This window comes from Onychostoma macrolepis, chromosome 05, assembly GCF_012432095.1.
Source record: "Onychostoma macrolepis isolate SWU-2019 chromosome 05, ASM1243209v1, whole genome shotgun sequence".
Taxonomy (NCBI): Eukaryota; Metazoa; Chordata; class Actinopteri; order Cypriniformes; family Cyprinidae; genus Onychostoma; species Onychostoma macrolepis.
This window is the reverse complement of record NC_081159.1, coordinates 33,339,853-33,361,011: the sequence shown is the minus strand read 5'-3', so window position 1 is coordinate 33,361,011 and position 21,159 is coordinate 33,339,853. Positions and strand designations below refer to the sequence as shown.

At 37.3% G+C, this 21,159-nt stretch overlaps 1 protein-coding gene across 1 annotated transcript; it reads left to right on the top strand.

Moving 5' to 3' along the window:
• The first annotated feature begins 397 nt into the window (after positions 1-397).
• On the top strand, positions 398-20,538 carry si:dkey-251i10.3 (uncharacterized protein LOC553498 homolog). The gene is made up of 15 exons (XM_058777159.1): positions 398-692; positions 886-982; positions 2,060-2,130; positions 2,868-2,932; positions 3,012-3,160; positions 3,838-3,993; positions 5,757-5,876; positions 9,111-9,205; positions 9,308-9,431; positions 9,537-9,614; positions 10,492-10,822; positions 12,962-13,386; positions 13,993-14,177; positions 19,610-19,709; positions 20,034-20,538. Exons 1-15 carry the CDS (start codon positions 658-660, stop codon positions 20,358-20,360), a joined length of 2,358 nt encoding a protein of 785 aa, XP_058633142.1. The 5' UTR covers positions 398-657; the 3' UTR covers positions 20,361-20,538.
• Positions 20,539-21,159: the final 621 nt, after the last annotated feature.

Here is a 21,159-nt window from a genome sequence, read left to right as displayed (position 1 = left end):
CAAATAATGTTTAATTGTAATTTTATATCAGTAACGCAAGTCTCGAGTGTAAATATGTTAATAGATTTGAACTATTAGTATGAAATAAATGTATTTTAAATATATTACTTTTTTACTAGGGTACCCATACAAAAACTGTTACATATGCACCTATCTTGCAAAGCATAGGAAAATGAACCCACAAAAATAAGATGTTTATATTACTCTTTTAAAGAATCTAATTTAGTCTTTAAAGAATTATGTCGGTCAGTCTAAAATGTATGACGAAATAAAATATTTTAATAAATTAATTTATTTAATTGAAATTGAGATTTCATTCCTGATGTTTCAGCTACAGTCCAGATGGTGGTGTTGTGCACTTTTAGCTGGTTCAAGAAGAAGAGACTGAAGTTTCTGCCTGCACACTCCAGCACAGGAGGTGGCGCTATGCACTCAATTGTTGGATTGCAACACAGAGAAGAATCAGATGTTGGAGACGTACATTGAAAAAATGATTTTGACGATTGTCTTTTAGCAATTTTGATAACATGCTGGCCTTTCTAAGTTGACGGACATATTGATATTTGAAATCTCTGATTTTCTAAATCATATCAGGGAAAAGAGAAAAATCAACCGTTTTCACACTTCGACGGGACACGTGGGACACAACTGCGCAGCATGGTCAAGCCAAGCTCTCTTCAGAAAACATTAAGGTTTGCTCAGGGTCTTCTTTCCTCTTGTTACGCATCTTACAATAGCAGGAGTTTTCTTACATATAAGTATGAACCAAGTGAATGTGATTACTTTTTGAGATTGCTAGAGTATGATCATTCAAGGCCTGTCTTTCCTTGATCGTTCTTAATGTGAGCAACATCTCTAGCATTTGTTTTTTGTATTCCTCCACAGCAAAGGTGCAAAGCTAACCTCAGCTATGGCTGTTGAAAGTGGTGAAGAAGATGACCTTTCCATTAATGAACAAGCCATCAGTGCCAGTGAAGATGAGGTACTAGGCAACTCTCAGTCAGTTAACGCTAGATGAGGATGTTATGACCCGTTGTTTTCTATTTTGTTTATTTTTTATGCATGTATTCATTTATTTTTGCTATCTTATAATTAACATGTTGTCCTTGTTACAGTGTAATCATGCTTTTAAGTACTGAGTAATATAAATGAACATACTATAGGGTTAGGATATTACTTTATAGTAAGGTTCCATTTGTGAACATTGGTGAACTTTATTAGTGAACATGGCCTAACAATGAAAAATAATTGTAAAACATTTATTAGTTTCAGTTCATATTTATTGCAACATTTACTGATACATTAGGCTATCTGTTATTATTAATGAATGGAACTGAAGCTAACATGAACTAACAATGAGCAGTTATAATTTTTTTTAACAAATGTATTGCTCAAAGTTAGTTAATATTAGGTAATCAATTGCATTAATTAACTTTAACTAATGAACCATATTAAGTGTTAGCTGATTACATACATGTAACATGTAACAAGGCCGTTTTAAATGTTTTCTTTTATTCATTACAGATAAATTAACTGATTAGAGCATTTTATGAACTCAGCTGGATGTGTCCAATATGGGAAATATTCACCAAACAACTTTTGTGTTTTAGAGGTTTTGGGATTGTTTTGAGAATCCCTGATCTACAACAATAAACATTAACACCATAATGCAGTATACAGTGGGGTCCAAAAATCTGAGACTTCTAGTAAAAGGACACTTTATTTTTTATTTTTATTTTTTTAAATCGGCATAACTTTAAAGACATGATTTTCAGAATCTGCCTTTTGCTTTAGTATACTAGCAGCAAATTCTGTGAATAATAGATGAGGGGCTGTAATACCAAAGGTGTCCACAAGAGGATGTTGCTTCATTTTACATCTCATGTCATTTTACATCAAAAACTGTTGACTTCACAGTATAAACTCTTATTTGAAAAGATATATGGCAGTCATACCTAATTGTTCGCACAAGCTTTTGGTGCTGATGTCTTACTCATTCGAACCTTCTTATACCTGTGCCAGCTAATTTCCTTTTTTTTCCTTTTTTTTTTTTTTAAAGGAGGGCAGTGATGATGAGAGAAAACATAAGAAGCTACTGGAAGCCATCAGTTCTATGGGTGGGAGAAAGAGGTGCGAGACATTTGAGATTTATCTTTTTAGTGCTGGTCCACCCAAATAAAAATGGATAGACTGCATGGGCTGAAATCCTGAAAATTAGTCTAAAGTTTAGTCTAATGTCTAGTCTAAATGTTTGGAAGATTAAGTAAGCTAGTTCTATTTATACCATGTGTCTAAATACTCGATTCTAAATGGCTGGAATGTGTATTGTTAAACTATTGAATACACGGGTAAGTCCAGTAAGTTTAATCACTGTTCTAATTTAATTGCTGTCTTTGTTGAAGCATTCTCACACGCTGAGATGATTGCACACACAAAGACAAATTTAGTAATGCAGAAACTTGTCAACAATGCCCTGCGACAGATGCAGGGAATTCACACACAATCCCTCTCTCTGTCATATCTTTAAATAAATTCCAATAAATGTAACTTTATTTAACACACTTTTATTTTATTTGAAGTATTTTAGATCAGACTAACTGTAGATAAAGTAACTAATGAAAATTAACCATTACTTTTTATTTGTCCAGTCAAATTTTGAAGTGCAAATATGAATGAAAGCTATACATTGTCCATGCAGGCAAGTGACCATGGTACAAGTTAAATAACCCACAGTAAAATTCAATATGTTTACATCTGATATTCTAAAGAAAGGCCCTTTTGGAATAAATCTGTTTTTAGAAGAGGCAGAAAAAAGTTGCTAAAATGTCCAAAACAGCTTTTTGACCAATTGATGCTTGTTTTTCTAGGAAAAAGCAGAATGAGCGCTCTGAAGCAAGTGTGCAGGTCTCCGAGTTCTTTGTCAATGCAGAGGGTAAATGCAAAATTTATTCACATTAAATCTTTGACTGAAATAGAACATCAATAATAAGTTTTCTTAATTTTGTTTAAAGGTACAGGAGAGAAAATCAACCTTTCTGACCTCCTGGGAACTGTGGAGAAGACCTCGGGAGCTTCCAACAAGACCAAGAAACAGCTGAGGAACCTGCAAAACAGTAAAGGGACTTTGGCATTACCGCTCAACAAACAGGAAACAGAGAAGGTGAAATGCTGAATTTATGATAAACTGTGAGGCTTGTCACTTGTTCTGAAACCTGTGCTTTTAAATTAGTAGCAAGTAATGGCATCAGGGATATAATTTCAAACATGTAGTCCATATAAACATCAATTTCATGTCAGAAGCAAGTAGCAATCAGAATGGGATCAGTGACATTTCATTTTAAGAATCACTTGGAGAAAAGTCATTTACTCTTGGTGCCAAGTTAGGTTACTCTCACAATTTTAATGTGATTTTTCTAGTCTTCCAAAAAGGTTTTTTTCTGCTGACACATTTGAGGATTTTTGCGAAGTCAGACAATATTCAGTTTAGTTTTTACTAAAATGGGTCTTAAACATTTTACTGGTTTTACTTTATTTTAACCTGATTCCTCATGAATGACTGTAGCTATAGATACTGGCATGGTGTTAAAAAGCAAACAAATTTCAAGTCTGCTGCTAAAATTTACGAGTAGTGTAGGCAATTTGATTTCATCCTTTTACATAACTTTTGTCATAGGATTTTTGTCTTAGTTATATGAAGATCTACTTCTCAACATACGGGCACAAAGGTGTAGTTGTTAAAAAAAACTAACTATTACATCAGGACCCACTATTCTAAATTCAGCCGTGGTATTTTTTGTGTCTATTTTGATTCAATTTTTCTCTCTATTATGTCCACAGATTCAGAGAGGCATAGCGTATGAGAAGACCACTAAAGAGGTGTCTTGCTGGCAGAACATCATAGTGCAGAACCGGAAGGCCGAACAAATAGTGTTTCCTTTGAACCAGGAGTCCTCAGGACCTAAACGGGTGGAGCAGGTTGTGGCTGGATGGAAGGTGTGGATTTTTTATTATTTATTTATATTTTATTGTTTTGGAATGGCTCAAATTTGTAAATGCATAAATTGCTATTAGAGGTGCACGATTAGATTTTATAACTGTGGATGGTTGATTTATTTTCCTTTACCAAAGACTCTTTACCTCACCTTTGTCTGTAATAAGCTATGTGTTGCAAATAGGATCAGCACACACACTTAAAAAAAAAAAAAAAAAGACATTCAGCCTAATTTTTGCCTCAAAACACTAGTCAGAAATCATTACTAGCATCTATGATTTGTTTACTCTCCAGGGCCTGAATTTTGGTGCGGGATTGCAGGTTTTGCACATAGTTATTTGCATGTAGAATTAGATACTTACACAAAGATAAGTTTGGTCATTCACTCTCTTTAATATATATATATTTATTATTCTTAATATTCATTGTAACCATTTTAGAAACCCCTCTAAAATAATCTATAGCTATCTTCAGTGTATGTTTATGTCTTTAAACTGATTTTTTTTAAATGCAACTGTGGTTTAGAGGTCTTCACGGGTCCAAAAATTTGTACCTGGACCCGTATTTTATTTGAAAGTGGGACCCGAACCCGTGCAGACCCGAGAAATGCCTTAAATGTACTACCCGGACCTGACGCGGACCCGAACCCGGCTGGGAAGACACAGACCCGACTGCACCCGATCAGCACATATTGCACAGTAAACTGCTATTAAGTCAATAGCAAGTTACGAGAAAAAAATAAAAAATAAATTCCCTTACTACTGTTAGTAGCCTTCTCCTGACTGCGATGCATACAATCCTCCTAGTCAATACATCTCCATCCATGGCTGTTCGTTCCTCTCTATTGCCGACTGAAAGAGCCTTCTTAATCCACTGATTATTGCTTTAAAAGTCTACATGCTGTCACGGTCAGTGACGGATGACTAATGCAACTTCGCATTTTTTTTTTTTTCTCCATCTCGAGTCAACTTCGACTGTTGCGTTTGTGCAACAAAAACGATACTTTTTGTTGGTTGTAATAAAGACTCGGAGCAATTATTTTTTAGCAAAAAACGTGCAGAACAAGAAGTGCGTTACACTTTACTGCGTGCATGTTCAATAACAGGTGCGTCTCTTCGTCAGTTTTGTTTCAGCCTTTTTTCCCCAAATCACTCATGAAGGAATCCATGTACGGGTCCCGGGTCGGGCCTCGGGTCTCGGGTCCTCCTTGAAGACCTCTACTGTGGTTGACATGTAAAAAGTATTTGTAAATAACGAATTTTACCAAAATAAATTATCTTTTGAAAATTATTACCGTTTCAGTTTTATATGCAGGTTTATGAGAAGGAGCATAATTCACCTTTGCTTGTTCATTGGTGTGTTTGTGCTACATTTTTCTTTGTAAAATTGCTTGAACTTTGTATTGAATTGAGTGTACAGTTTTACAATTCACTTTGCCTTCAAGCAGTCTGATTGCTAACACTGATGTTACATCGAGTGGACTCTAAAAATCATTGTTACCTTTCTTTGTGGTTTCTTTTCCTCTAATTGTACAAAGGCTCAGTAATGAGAGATTTACTGTTTACTGGAATTAAACACAATTTTGTCCTCAACATGTATGCAAGCACACACATACACAAAATGACTGTTTCTGATCTTGAGTTACAAATGTTAACTTTAATGTAATTGTTTCTTTGCATGCTGACCAGTTGTAACTAAAACATATGTTTGGTAGAAGCACTTGCTTTTATTTTAATATTAACTCCATGTGCGTATTCTTTGACAGGCTCAAACTCCTCTTGAACAAGAGATTTTCAGACTCTTGCGCATCAACAGCCAGCCAGTCAATGACCCTGTTTTGACTGCTGTAGAGGAGGCGTCACTTAAAGCCATGAGCTTGGAGGAGGTATGACTTTGATAAAGCTTCTGTTCTATTGCCATAGATGTTTTATAGCCATTCAAATCAAGTTATTACTGCTTCTGTATAGGTAGGCCTAGGCCTGGCATTATGACAAGGTGTATACAGTGAAACGGTTAAAATGTATAATGTGATAAGGATTCTGCTCTAATGTTGGAGCAGTATAGAAAACACCTGGGTCATTCCGTGTCAACTCAGCCAGAGGTCCATGGCTCTTTTTTTTTTTTTTTTTTTTGTGGAAGAAATACCTAAAGACAAAATATTTAATGTCACAGATGTATATTTACTGAGCAATTCACTATTTTGTAGAGGAGGGTCAAAGTGACAATTTTCACCTGAGATTCGGAGCCAAATTACAGGAGGGTAAAAATGACTTCAGAAAGACTTCATCATATTTTTACACAGAGATCAGTAGGTCTATTAGTCAAATTTGTTCTTTTTTGCATTATATGCCAATGATGTACATTCAAAAATGGGGAAAAGATATTTTAGATTTTGTGTTTTAACAAACTTTCCCTTTGGCATCTTCATATTTAATGTTCTATATGGTTCAGTTCCAGAGATATTGGAATTTCAAATTATAAAATTGAACCCTTTCCAGTGGTCGAAAACCAAATGTTGGTCACTTTGTATATAATACTTATTTTATTTAAAGAACAATCTCTGAAGAATAAATATTGTTGAAATTAAAATTCTGTCGTGTTCCTCTATCAAAATAGTTACATAGGACGTATTTGTCTGAGTGCTAAAAATGCGCTGAAATTGTCAAGTTGCTCTCAGTATTCTATTCACAAGATTCCATATTTGAATCAGTTTCAGGGATATTTGGAAGAAGGGATTCTGTTCATTTTAACAACTTCTGAAGCTACCAAGAGTTCAGATATGCAGTACTGTAACATGTTTGAAACGAAAGAGGTTGCTTTCCCCACACATTTTATTCACATCAGTAAACCAAGATTTGCCTCACCTGAATTAATTATAAGAATTTCCTTTTCTTTTTTTATTCTTATAGCATGAAGCATAGTCATAGATCAAGGAGTATCCACTGCTAAGGGGCATATTTGGCATAATCACTGATAGTACCTCAAAACTTTGAAACATTCACACTTGAAACAATTAATACTGGGTAATTGTAAACCCTGAGTAAATGGGTTTAATCCTGGGTAATCTTGTTTTATGTTTCACACTGTTCATACTTTACCCAGAGGTAACGATTAGTCCTGGTTAATTCATAATCTGACATGTCACACTGTACATTCCTAAACCCTGGGTTACTGTTATTATTTGCATGTTTGCAGTGTCAACAGTCATGACTAGATAAACCAAATATGATTTTGTGTTTTCGGCTTTTAAAAATGGGTAGGATTCAACAATTTGAACATGGAACCACATTAAGATCCTGATATCTCTGGGATTAAACTGTAGATGTCGACCGATAGTGGATTTTACCGATAGCTAGGTTGGACCACACTGGCCGATACCAATTAATCAACCGATAGTTTTCAAAATGGATACTGAAAGAGAGCTAGTGCTTTACTATTTAAAAAAATAAAAAAGCAGCAATAGTACTGAACCATACTTTGTAAATGAATAAAAATATTAATATTATTTACTATATTGATCATTAAAGTTATTTCATAATTTGCTAATGTTAAAAGAAGAAACTTTAAAATGTAAAAATATAGCCTATTAGTAGCTAATAGTGAATGTTGAAATGAAAACACTCTAACAAGGAACAATACTTCTACAGTTTTCATTAATGCTACGAATGGACTCTTATTGTTAAATGTTACCATTTAATTTCAACAGTCATGCTTAAAGATGGCCATCTTTAAATATCTACACAAGGCCATAGCATTAAAATTACATACATATGGATATTGTATGTGTACTCACACACTTTATTTGCTTCTATTTTTTAACACTTGATAATTATCTAATCAAAAAAAAAAAAAAAGTTAGTCGTGCAGCGCTGCGTCTAGGAGAACTCAGAGGTATCACGCACACGCACACACACCAGACGCTTTGCGTTCAGATCATGTGGCGGTCTAAAACAATTTATTTAAATCACCAAACGGACATAAGTTTGCTTCAAGAATGAACAATGTGGCATAAATGAGTTTGAAGTTCGGTGTTTAAAAAAACAGAGCAAGTGGAAAGAGAACGCGCGATCTATACATGAAGCATACCGGCTTTATTAGAGCCACAGAAAGACAAACGTTTTGCTGAAAAATGCACAATACATAATTTATAGCCTAGGGTGAAGTCATTATATACATTCACAACGATTTGGGACAAATATAATGTAATTTAATAGAAAACTATGTGAATGGCGCTCTGTTCCGCGGCAGGCTTTTCTGTTGGCTGCATTTAAATGCGCGCCTGGAGTTTCCTGTTCTGTGCAGCACGCAGTGTCAAGTGTCAAAATAAACAACACGTGCTGTCAGTGATTTCCGCCTCTAGAGGCCGCTCTCATACTGTATAATGCCAGCGGACCCTTGTCAGCCATTCTGGCAACGGTTGCAAACCGGAAAACTATCGGCATGGATTTTTTCCCGATAACCGATAGTTGTGGCAATCAACTATCGGTGCCGATTAATCGGCAAAACCGATGAATCGGTCAACCTCTATTAAACTGTACAGGGCCCTAAAATGATGATTACAAAAGTTTGGAATCATGTTGAAATATCTTCATTTTTTTTCTTGTTACATGCATGCAAACTTTGGAAAAAGAATATTTTTGGCACTCAGAGAGGTTGTTCAATGCAATTGTTTTGACAGAAGGAAACGAGATACATTTCTAGTTTTAACGTTTGTTGCTCAGATATTCCTCTTTAAAAGAAAATGTCTCTTCTTTATGAAAAGTGACCCACATTTGGTATTTGACCACTGAAATTGCAATATCTTTACTACAGTTACTACAAATGCTTTGTATCATTTTCGGTCAGGGTGCAGAGCATCACAGGATACATGCTCAGTGTGCATAAACGTAAGTGCATTTAAACAAGCAACTTGAGCATCCCTGCACCTGTAGGGCTGCCATCAGGCAGAGTGTAGCTCCAGCCTGAATCAAACACGCATGAACCAGCTAATCTAGGTGTTAAGGATTACTTGAGAGAGATAGATAGATAGATGCCTTCTTTCTATCTTTGCTATCAGTTCTACTTATTAATCAATATTGTTTTTGTGTTCCACTTTTTAACAATTTGCTTTGTATGGCAGGCTAAGATTCGCCGTTCTGAGCTTCAAAAGACAAGAGCTCTTCAATCATACTATGAGGCAAAAGCCAAAAGAGAAAAGAATATCAAGAGTAAAAAGTGAGTTCTACAACTGAACATTTCTGTGAACAACTTACTCTTAGTCTTTCTTTTTAGTACTGTACAAAATAAACAGTTGTACAATATAATTTTTTTTCTCAGGTACCGCAGGATTCAGAAGAAAGCCAAGCATAAAGAGTTTCTGAAGCAGTTTGAGGAAATGGTAAAGACGAATCCTGAAGGAGCTCTGGAAGAGCTAAAAAAGATGGAACTGTCCAGGATGCAGGTACTGATGCTTTGAGGGAGCAAATACTGAAAGACATACTATGGAAACAAAGATTATGAATAAGTGAATCATTTGGGCTTAAATATATTTGTCTTTGTTTTACAGGAGAGAATGTCTCTGAAGCATCAGAACAGTGGCAAGTGGGCAAAATCAAAAGCCATAATGGCAAAATATGATGATTCGGTGAGAGGTTGATTATTATTATTATTTTTTTTCCCATCCTGAATGACTGAAAATGTTATTTATGATACCTATTCTTTGTTATCAATTACTGTAACTAGGGCTGTGACGGTCTCCATGACAACCACGTCACTGTGATGCGTGTGACATCACACACTCTATAACAAGCATAAAATACAAAGTTTTGTATACAATTGCAATAATAGTAACAGTTGCAATAAAATTCGTATTTATAGAATATACCATTTAGTTGTAAATTGTTTTATTTAGACCGTTAATTCACAAAATTCACAAATTATCTCAAAAGTCATACATGGCATTTCCTTTACACCGTGTCTACACCAGACGCGGTTGCTTAAAATGCATTTGTGCATAGAGCACACCATCTGAACGCGTGTTCAGTGCGGCTGGAAACATCGTAACACCAATGAGGTCTTCCCTTAAACCGGACAATATCAACGTGTTTGTTTTTCTGTCAAAGAATTTTAAATCTAACATTATACAAAAGCCAAGGTAGGCTTAAGCAGTAGTGTTTACGTTCTAATTGTTATCAGGCCAACGCAGATTTTCCAGCATTTGATTGAAGTTGTTACAAATTATTTAGGCTACTTTCTTATTTAACTGTATTATTTCTTTGATAGCTTAGTATTTTGCAGGCTGCATGTTGCCGTGTTCACTGACGGAAGTGCTAAAATAAACACGTACGTTTGTTAATAGATGTTTGAGTCGCACCCGCATTTATTTATTTTTTGTTTCAAAATTATATATATAGTTGGTCCGTTTAGGTCCTTTATCCCCCAGTAGTTGGTAAAAATCTGCCACCGTCACAGCCCTAACTGTAACACAATATTGACATATGGATATTTCCCATGCTCTTCAGGCACGCAAAGCAATGCAGGAGCAGTTGCAGATGAATAAAGATCTTACCCAGAAGATTGTGGTGCTTTCTGATGACGAACATGAAAGTAACGAGGAAGGACTGGAGACGGTACCTGATTTTGTGAACAACCCTGAGCCAGTCATTGACCCTGTCAATCCCTGGATGAGAGGCCAACTTACACATGAAGAACCTGAGGTTAGCTGTGTCACAACTGAGGAGCCTCAAACAGCAGAACAGGAGAATGAGGAAGAGGAACTAATTGGAGAATTTGAGAGGAAGAGGAATCTGAGGCAAGCTGATGAAGAGGACTTGATTCCTACAGAAGAACAGAGTAAGAGAGCGGGTTTAAAGAAAATACTTGCACAAAAATTAGAATGGTGATTAGATTAGGTGATTTTACTTTTTGCCATGGAACATGAAAGGAAAGGTTTTCTATAATGTGCAAACTAGGGCTGGGTGATAAATTATATATCGAAATTGCGATAAAATCTAATAAGCTCTAGACATTTTTACTTGATATGGATTAATCAGTCTGTCACACAACAGAAATAGACGTGACAACAGTCAGTCAGTGCATGTCACTAATAAGTCCATGTTCTGTGTCTCTGTGTGAATGAGTGGTGTGGTTTCGTCTGTTGCACTCAAACTCGCACTCAGTGTTTTCAGCATCTGCAGTCTCAATAAATGAGGCCATGAACACAAGGGCTTCATATCCAGAGCTGCTTTCACTTTTTCACTTATTCTGCTTTTCACTAGTCACTTCACCAGCTTTTCATTTGAGAAAAACTACCATCAAATACATACTGAAACCGCAAAAATTAAAGTTCAGTTTAACTTGAAGAATTTATGACAGAAAAATAGGACTATTGTTTACTAAAAGTAATTTATTAGCATTTTATTTTATTTAGGAATATAATAAAAACAAGATATTTTACTGCTTAACATTTCAGGTAATTTACTGCAGGGGTCTCCAACCTTTTTTACACCATGGACTGGTTACTGTTTGAAAATATTGTCATATTTTCAACGGATCATATGGTTTTTGAGCCACAGATAGGATGATTTTTCGGATAAGCAAGAAAAAATTTAAAGCACAGAGAATGAGAATGCCGTGAAGGGTTTTTTGACATAGTAGCCTATGTATCTTACATTTACATTTAGTCATTTTGCAGACGCTTTTATTCAAAGCGACTTAAAATTGGGGAATACATAAAGCGATTCATCTTGAAGAGGCAATCGGACAGACGAAGTGCTTGCAACACCAAGTCTCAGGCATTGTTCAAATAAGTACAAGCTAGCAAGGAAAGGAATAAATAAAGAGAAAGTGGTGGTGGTGTTTTTTTGTTTGTTTTTTTTAAAGTTTAGGATGAACTCAAATAGTGTCAAAAGAGATGAGTTTTTCAGTTGTTGCTTGAAGATTGACAGGGATCCAGCACTCCGGATAGGGGTGGGAAGATCATTCCACCAGCCAGAAATGGTGAACGAGAATGTTCTGGAGAGTGATTTTGAGCCTCTTTGTGATGGTACCACGAGGCGTCGCTCACTAGCAGATCTCAGATTTCTGGAGGGGATGTAGATACTTAATGGTGAGTGCAAGTAGGTGGATGCTGAGTCTGTGGTTGTTCTATATGCAAGCATCAGTGTCTTGAACTTGATGCGAGCCGCGACCGGTAGCCAGTGCAAGGAGATAAAGAGAGGTGTAACATGGGCTCTTTTGGGCTCGTTGAAGACCAGTCGTGCCGCTGCATTCTGAAGGAGTTGTGCAGCGTGCTCTGTCAGAAAGGGCTTGATCTTTCTGATGTTATGTAGTGCAAACCTGCAAGATCAAGCAGTCTTTGTAATGTGCTCTTTGAAGGTCAGCTAGTCCTCAAAGATTACACCAAGATTCCTGACCGAAGTTGTTGGGGTAATCTTAAATGCAGGGAGACGTGAAAGAAGAATCAACTCGGTATTTCCATCTGAAACGCATCTCTATGCTTGTGCTCGCTTTGGGTGTGTGTGAGAACAGCGTGCAAGTTCTTTCGTTTCTTCTTCTTGTGGTTTAAAATCGCTTGTACTTGTAAACTGGCAAATTAATCTGCGAATCACATGCGTGCTGAATGGTGGGGTCTGTTCCATACGCATCGCGGATCAACTGCGATCCGTTTAACCCCTAATATATGACCGATCAGAGCATTCTTTCATTTACAAATTGAACATGAAATTGTTAAATTGCTACTCCATATCAATCGCATACAACGAAAATGCAGAATAATTAGAACAATCATTAATTCACAATAAATACAGTGTGTCGTCATCTATACAAATTTTTCCCAGAAGGTTCTTGCGACCCGGTAGCAGCTCATCCACGGCCCGGTAGTGGGAGTGCGACTCAGTGGTTGCGGACCACTGATTTACTGCACTTGAACTGCATAATGTAAAATAAAGTGTATTTGGTGATTTTCATCCAAACTATCTATTCCTTTAACAGAACCTGAAAGCGAGGTAGTTGAAGATGATGTGGTTGAGGTATCTGACAAAGAGGAGGAGGAGGAGGACGAAGAAGAGGAGGACGTTTCTGAGTTTAACACCCTTTTCAGGCTTATGAGGAGTGAGAAGACACTTGAGGGTCCAAATCAGAAGTCGCAAGGGTTGAACACACCCGAGCGAGAAGGTGAAGAGGGACTTTTGAATGAAGGACCGATTCGAGTCAGGAATATTGAGGACCTGGAGGTTTTGCCTGAGGATGTCGACCCCCAACCCATTGCGGCGCCGTCACTGCCACAGACGGCTGTTGGGGAAGCCACTTCTGAGCCTCCTAACAAAAAGAGGAGGGAAATCGACCTCAAAGAAGTACTCACCAAAGATGCCAGAGTCGTCAAAGTTCCCTTTTTGCCAAAAGTGGTTGAAGAGGAAGTGAGTTAAATTTTAAGTGAAGTATAACCAATAGACCTTAGTCAGGGCTGCTTTCAAAATTGCATACTCTTAATTATGTACTTCTTTTGAATAAGTAATTATTTCATGTTTTATATAGTATGACTGAATGAATGTAATCCAGACTTATTACATTTGCCTTGTCATTGTCCTATGACCTTCCAGCATTAGTTGTTGCTTCACTGCCGTTCACAAATTCTCTCCTGTGGCCTCATAGGATAGTAAAGTGTCCATCAGATGGACATTAAGAATGTTGCCAGAGGTATAAAATCATTTGGATGCTTTTCATTTGCTGTTATATGAAGAGTTTGAGATTTCAGATGCAGGCCATGTTAATTTTACAGAAATGAAAGCAAGACTGTTAGATATAGATGTATTTTGTGTTCTTGTGGACGAAAAAAAAAAATCGAAACAACATGGGTCGTGAAAATTTGACCTGTGAGATAGTGAACACTGAACAGAATCACAGTTAACCTTGACTAAGGTCTGTCTAGGTTAACTTTAAAATTTAGTTAAGAGTGATTTGTGAGAAGTAACATTGTATGCTGCATTTTCCTGTGTTTTAAAATGTTTTCCCTTTTTTGATAGGATCATGATGAACAGATCTCCATCATCAAGGAGGCCTTTGCTGGGGATGATGTAATTTCTGATTTTATAAAGGACAAAAGGAAACAGGAAGCTGCTGGGAAGCCTAAAGTGGTGGACCTGACACTGCCAGGCTGGGGAGAATGGGGAGGTGTTGGTCTCAAGCCATCCCGCTGGAAACGCAAAAGGTAATAGTATTAAATTATTTTTATCTTTAACTTTCAAAACATCTCCTGTCTTTCACCTGTTGTTGTAGCGGTTTAATTATTTGAATTACAGTTTATTTTAAATATTTTTTTCTTTCGCCTTCACTAGCTTAAAGTTATATTTAGTAATTTTTAATTAAAATGTCTAAGAAAATGAGTAGCACTTCAGAGAAATGTTTAAAGTGGTACGTACTTGAGATGAAGACTCTTGAACAAAGACTTGGGCCAGATTTACTAACAGTAACGGCTTGCTTCACTACATACCCCTTTAAAAATATTACTGTTAGGAAAAATTAGCATTTGCTTATTCGTTTGTAGGAGTTTCCCTTTGAGATGTAAAATATTTTGGAGGAGAGTATTTATAGACCCACTCCCCACATGATTGTAAAGCGCTTTGGGTGTATAGCAATACACAATAAAGCGCTATATAAATGCTTCATTCATTCATTCATATTTTGGAGGAGAGTATTTATCAGAATTAGCTTTATTGCCAGGTATGTTTACACACACAAGGAATTTGTTTTGGTGACAGAAGCTCCACAGTACGACAGAATGACAGTGACAAGACACAGATAATAAAGATAATAATATACAAAATATACAATGTGCAAAATGGCACAAACACATTATTCAAAATAGACAATTTAGTATGTACGTGTTCAGGTGCATCTCAATAAATTAGAATATCGTGGAAAAGTTCATTTATTTCAGTAATTCAACTCAAATTGTGAAACTCGTGTATTAAATTCAATGCACACAGACTGAAGTAGTTTACGTCTTTGGTTCTTTTAATTGTGACGATTTTGGCTCACATTTAACAAAAACCCACCAATTCACTATCTCAACAAATTAGAATACTTCATAAGACCAATTTAAAAAAAAAACATTTTTAGTGAATTGTTGGCCTTCTGGAAAGTATGGTAATTTACTGTATATGTACTCAATACTTGGTAGGGGCTCCTTTTGCTTTAATTACTGCCTCAATTCGGCATGGCATGGAGATGATCAGTTTGTGGCACTGCTGAGGTGGGATGGAAGCCCAGGTTTCTTTGACAGTGGCCTTCAGCTCATCTGCATTTTTTGGTCTCTTGTTTTTCATTTTCCTCTTGACAATACCCCATAGATTCTCTATGGGGTTCAGGTCTGGTGAGTTTGCTGGCCAGTCAAGCACACCAACACCATGGTCATTTAACCAACTTTTGGTGCTTTTGGCAGTGTGGGCAGGTGCCAAATCCTGCTGGAAAATGAAATCAGCATCTTTAAAAAGCTGGTCAGCAGAAGGAAGCATGAAGTGCTCCAAAATTTCTTGGTAAACGGGTGCAGTGACTTTGGTTTTCAAAAAACACAATGGACCAACACCAGCAGATGACATTGCACCCCAAATCATCACAGACTGTGGAAACTTAACACTGGACTTCAAGCAACTTGGGCTATGAGCTTCTCCACCCTTCTTCCAGACTCTAGGACCTTGGTTTCATCTGAAAAGAGGACTTTGGACCACTGGGCAACAGTCCAGTTCTTCTCCTTAGCCCAGGTAAGATGCCTCTGACGTTGTCTGTGGTTCAGGAGTGGCTTAAAAAGAGGAATACGACAACTGTAGCCAAATTCCTTGACACGTCTGTGTGTGGTGGCTCTTGATGCCTTTACCCCAGCCTCAGTCCATTCCTTGTGAAGTTCACCCAAATTCTTGAATCGATTTTGCTTGACAATCCTCATAAGGGTTCTCTCTGTTTGTGCATCTTTTTCTTCCACAATTTTTCCTTCCACTCAACTTTCTGTTAACATGCTTGGATACAGCACTCTGTGAACAGCCAGCTTCTTTGGCAATGAATGTTTGTGGCTTACCAAACTTTGCAAAATTCGGTGACTTTCCGTGCTAAATTGTAAATTCCGTTTTTATAACTGGATTCCGAGATTCCGTCCGCATTTTCTACATCGCGGAAATCATATGGCCGTACGTGTCAAGAACCGGATTGACCGGGTACTCGGTACCACCGGTACTTTAAAAAAAAAACCTGGTACCGTGACATTTAAATTTTTTTTAGTACCGACTTGGTACCAAAGTAGGGGTCTTTTGACAACACTACTTGGAGAGTAGGGAGGGTTGTACCAGTGATTCGCTCAGCAGTCCGGATTACCCTCTGTAGGACAGATTCAATGATGGCGGAGTAGAACTCTTTCAGCAGCTCCTGTGGCAGGTTGAGTTTCCTCAGCTGGCGAAGGAAGTACAACCTTTGTTGGGCCTTTTTGACTATAGAGTCTATGTGAATTTCCCACTTCAGGTCCTGAGATATGGTGCTGCCAAGGAATCTGAATGACTCCACTGTTGTTACAGTGCTGTTCATGATAGTGAGTGGGGGGAGTGCAGGGGGTTTCTCCTGAAGTCCACGATCATTTCCACTGTTTTGAGCATGTTCAGCTCCAGGTTAAGACTGCACCAGACAGCCAGCTCTTTAACCTCCTGTCTGTAAGCAGACTCGTCGCCGTCCTGAATGAGAGTTTGACAGAGGGGTCTTTAGATGTGCAGTCGTTGGTGTACAGGGAGAATAGCAGTGGGGAGAGAACGCAACCCTGGGGGGCACCAGTGCTGATCGTATGGGTGCTGGATGAGAATTTTCCCAGCCTCACTAGCTGCTGCTTGTCTGTCAGGAAGCTGTTGATCCAGTGACAGATGGAGGTGGGCACGGAGAGCTGAGTTAGTTTGGGCAGGAGGAGGTTTGGAATGATCGTATTAAAAGCTGAGCTGAAGTCTACAAACAGGATCCTCACATAAGTCTCTGGTCTGTCCAGATGCTGCAGGATGAAGTGCAGTCCCATGTTGACTGCATCATCCACAGACTTGTTTATAGGCATACTGCAGGGGGTCCAGTAAGGGTCCAGTAATGTCCTTCAGATAAGCCAAAACCAGTTTTTCGAATGACTTCATGACCACAGACGTTAGAGCCACAGGTCTGTAGTCATCAAGTCCTGTTATCTTGGGTTTCTTTGGGACGGGGATGATGGTGGAGCATTTGAAGCAGGAAGGGACTTCACACAGCTCTAGTGATCTGTTGAAGATCTGTGTGAAGATGGGGGGGCTAGCTGGTCAGCACAGGATTTCAGACAGGCTGGTGTCACACTGTCTGGGCCTGGTGCCTTTCTTCTCTTGTTCTTTCTGAAGACCTGGCGCACATCATCTTCACTGATCTGGAGTGCAGGTGTGGGGGAGATGGGGGTTGCTGGAGGTGTTAATGGTGTTTTTTTTCAAACCTGAAATAGAACTCATTCAGATCGTCTGCCAGTTGATGATTCGCCTCAGTGTTGGGGGATGGTGTCTTGTAGTTAATGTCTTTCAGACACTTTCCACACTGAAGCCATGTCACTGGAAGAGAATTGGATCCTTAGTTTATCGGAATAATTCCTCTTTGCCACGCTGATCTCTTTTTCCAGTGTGTATTTGGCCTGTTTATACAAGACTGTGTTCCCATTCCTGTAAGCATCTTCTTTGGCCTGACGGAGCTGTCTGAGTTTTGCAGTGAACCATGGTTAGTTGTTGTTGTAGGTTAAATGAGTCCTGGTAGGAATGCACATCTTCACAGAAACTTAAATCATGCAGTGTTATTTACTAAGATTTGCGGTAGTCAGTTTACTGTTTTAAACCAATTTGTGCTTGACATAGCTGTGATAGATGCTAATTGGCACTGCTTTTGGAAGGTTGCTTTGGTCATTTATGTTCTTTAATTGTGCAGTGTCAGTAGATAACTTGCAGAACTTCCACTATCATCATCTACTGATGCCACCAAAAGTAGACAGTACTGGATACCAAAGTTGATTAAAAAAAGAATAATACTCGAGCTTTAACTCCTTTATTTAAACATTTTAACATTATAAAAACACAACATTAGTGGCACTTGGCCTTCAAATAATAAATAAAATGAAACAGTTTAGCATATTATAGCATAGTAATTTCAGTACTATAGCAAAAAAAATTGTAATCCTGTGATGCAAAGTAAATGCATTAAAACATTAGCGTGTAGCCTTCAAATATTGTTCAATTATGTAAACATTATATTAAAAAGATCTAATAAAAGTAATAAACACGTTACAGGTAACTGAAAAGATGGCCGGTCTGTTGCACTTATGCTGCAAGACTTGACGCTCGGGTCTAATCTGACACATAAGATTGGTTTCATCCTGTCTGTTGCTCTGGTTATCACAATGTCAAACTTTACAATTTCAGATTCAGACCCGCATTTTAATGCAGTCGTCACTCCTGAAACAGTGTGTACTAAGCATGAAAAATTTAATATTTATTCAAATTATGAGGTTATACACAGAAAGTGAGAAGATGTTGCCTTATAATCGATGAAGCTGTTCAGCCGCATTACAAGCTCACTGACTAAGTAAAGACTCTGGTTATAATAAAAAAGTCCATATTGCACAATGAATCTCTTAATTACATTGTGTTTATACTTTTGTTACAGCGAAACTATTTGTGAGAGTGCAGAGCTCAAGCTGAATTGACTCTGGCAGTTCTGGCTTGCACAAATCTGATTGGCCATTGCGTTCACACGCTCAACAAACATCTGTGATTGGCTACAATGCTCAGCACTTCAAAAACACATTGTAAATTGAAGTCTTGGGCTGTGCAATTAATCGAAATTCAGGCGTAATCGCTATTAAATCATCTGGATTTGTGCGATTTTATGAAAGCTGTTAATATGCAGCTTGTCAGTGAAGTACGGCTCTGTTATCAGTAGTAAATGCAGCAAATTTGAGTCGCTTATAACATGCGTTTGAAAAAGCAACGTGTCAAACATCTTTCCAAACATGAAGCATTTATGAACCTCTTGGCCAACAAAATACCACATTTCATAGCATATTTTTACTTCAAACTCACTTCATAACATCATTCGAGTGTTTGAAATAAAATCCTTCTGTGAGATGATGTGGCTTCTTACACAGAATAAGGCACGCAACATATTTTATAGTATTCTAAGAAGTGATATAGGCTATATTGATTAACATTAGTTGGCTTGTATTACTGGTATAGTGGAAAGGCTGTTAAAGTGACATTTTTAAACTTTAAGTACCAAAGTACTGGTAATTTTGACAACGCTACCATCCTCACTTCTATGCAATTTAATTTTCCTTATTTAGTGAATCTGGCCCAAAATGTTGTCTTTCACATGGAGCAGATGTAGTCTTGATTTGATATCAATTCTTTTGAAAATTCTTCAGATCCATGTCTATTTTTCTTTCTTCTAATACTGTAAACTATACCCTCTCACCTGGTGGCGTGTTCCGCTTATGAGGTGGCTTTTTTTTTTTTTATCTATTTTTTTTTATATATACATAAATGGCAATTCAGTTGTACCTACACATCCTCAGCTCAAAGCCTTATCATAGTCCTAATGGTTCATTTGTCTCTGTAGATTTAGGATAAAAATGGCTCCATCACCTCCACGGCAAGACCGGAAACTGCCTGATACCATCATATCAGAGAACAGAAGTACATCAATCGCTTCCCATCAGGTAACTAATCATCTGGCAACACTCAAAAGTAGCAGAGGTCTATAAAATTGGTAGGAATTTTAGTATAAGAATCTCATTCCCTCATGAATGCATTGAATTCCTGATTTTGAGAAAAGATGCTTAACAAAATGTAAACAAAAAGCAAATGGAATACCTAAGAAGTTATATGTCCTTGTCCATTTTGTTGACTCAGTTAAATTTGTTGAATTTCTTTGGAATGCTGGAAACAAGCGACAGGAGTTTTAATTCAATTAAATGCCATCTCAGAAATTTAAAGGAAGCCCAATACTGTGTGTCTCTAATTATTATTGTTGTTTTTCGTAGGTTAGTCAACTACCATTCCCGTTTCAAAATACTGCACAGTTTGAGTCTTGCATCCGTACACCTATTGGGCAGACGTGGAACACACAAGGTGTTGTGAAGAAGATGACAAAACCCAAAGTTATCACTAATTTGGGTGCGATCATTGAGCCTATGGTCAAGGAGGACTTCATAAAGAATAAGACCACAACATCAGCTGGTAAAGGACCAGCAATCATGTTGGGAGAAAACAAAAGGGCAAATAAGGGCAGGAAATGGTCATCAGCAAAGCATAGAGGAAGAAGAGGATCACAGAAGAGGAAAAAGCAACAGACTTCAGTAACTGCATAAATAGATTTGATTTGTGAGGTAAAGTGTTTCAAGAAGACATCTCTGTGATAAATTAACATATGAACTTATGATTCTGATCATGGTCACATACATGTAATTGTATTTATCAGAATACCTATTATTAGTAATAACTGTTTTTTCTGTTCAGCCGCTCTCAAATAAATCAATTTTAAAAGCACTATATTGTTGCAAACCCTACTAAGTTGTTGTTTGATTGTCTTCCTGGTTGAATGTTTTTTAAATGTTCCAACATGATTAGTGTCAATACTTGAACCCTGAATTAAAAATTAAATATCCTTTTAAATTGATTTAAAAAAAATAAAAAATGGCAGCTGTGTTTGCCAGAAATTGACCATTAAAAATGTGGTGATCATGTTCCCAGTATTATGGAATTTTACAACTCGTAACAGTGTTTTTGTATTATATTGATACTTAATGTCTGCTTGGATAGGCTATCAAAATCTTTAATTTATTGTATATTGCACCACCCTTGGTGGTTAGGCCTACCAGTATATTTTAAGGTGGAGTTCACCTAAACATGATATATATATATATATATACAGTGCCTATAGAAAACCATCATACCCCTTTGAAAGAGTTAGTTCATCATACAGCCTGGGAATTTGGAATTTGACTGAACTTGAGCAATTCTGCAAGGGAAAAAAAAAAAGAAAGAATTTCCCAATCTAGTTGTGCAAAGCTAGTGCAGTAATATCCAAAACAACGAATTTCTGTGATTAAAGGAATAGATGGCTCTACAAAGTGTCTCATCAGTGGACTGATGACTTTTCCAACCATG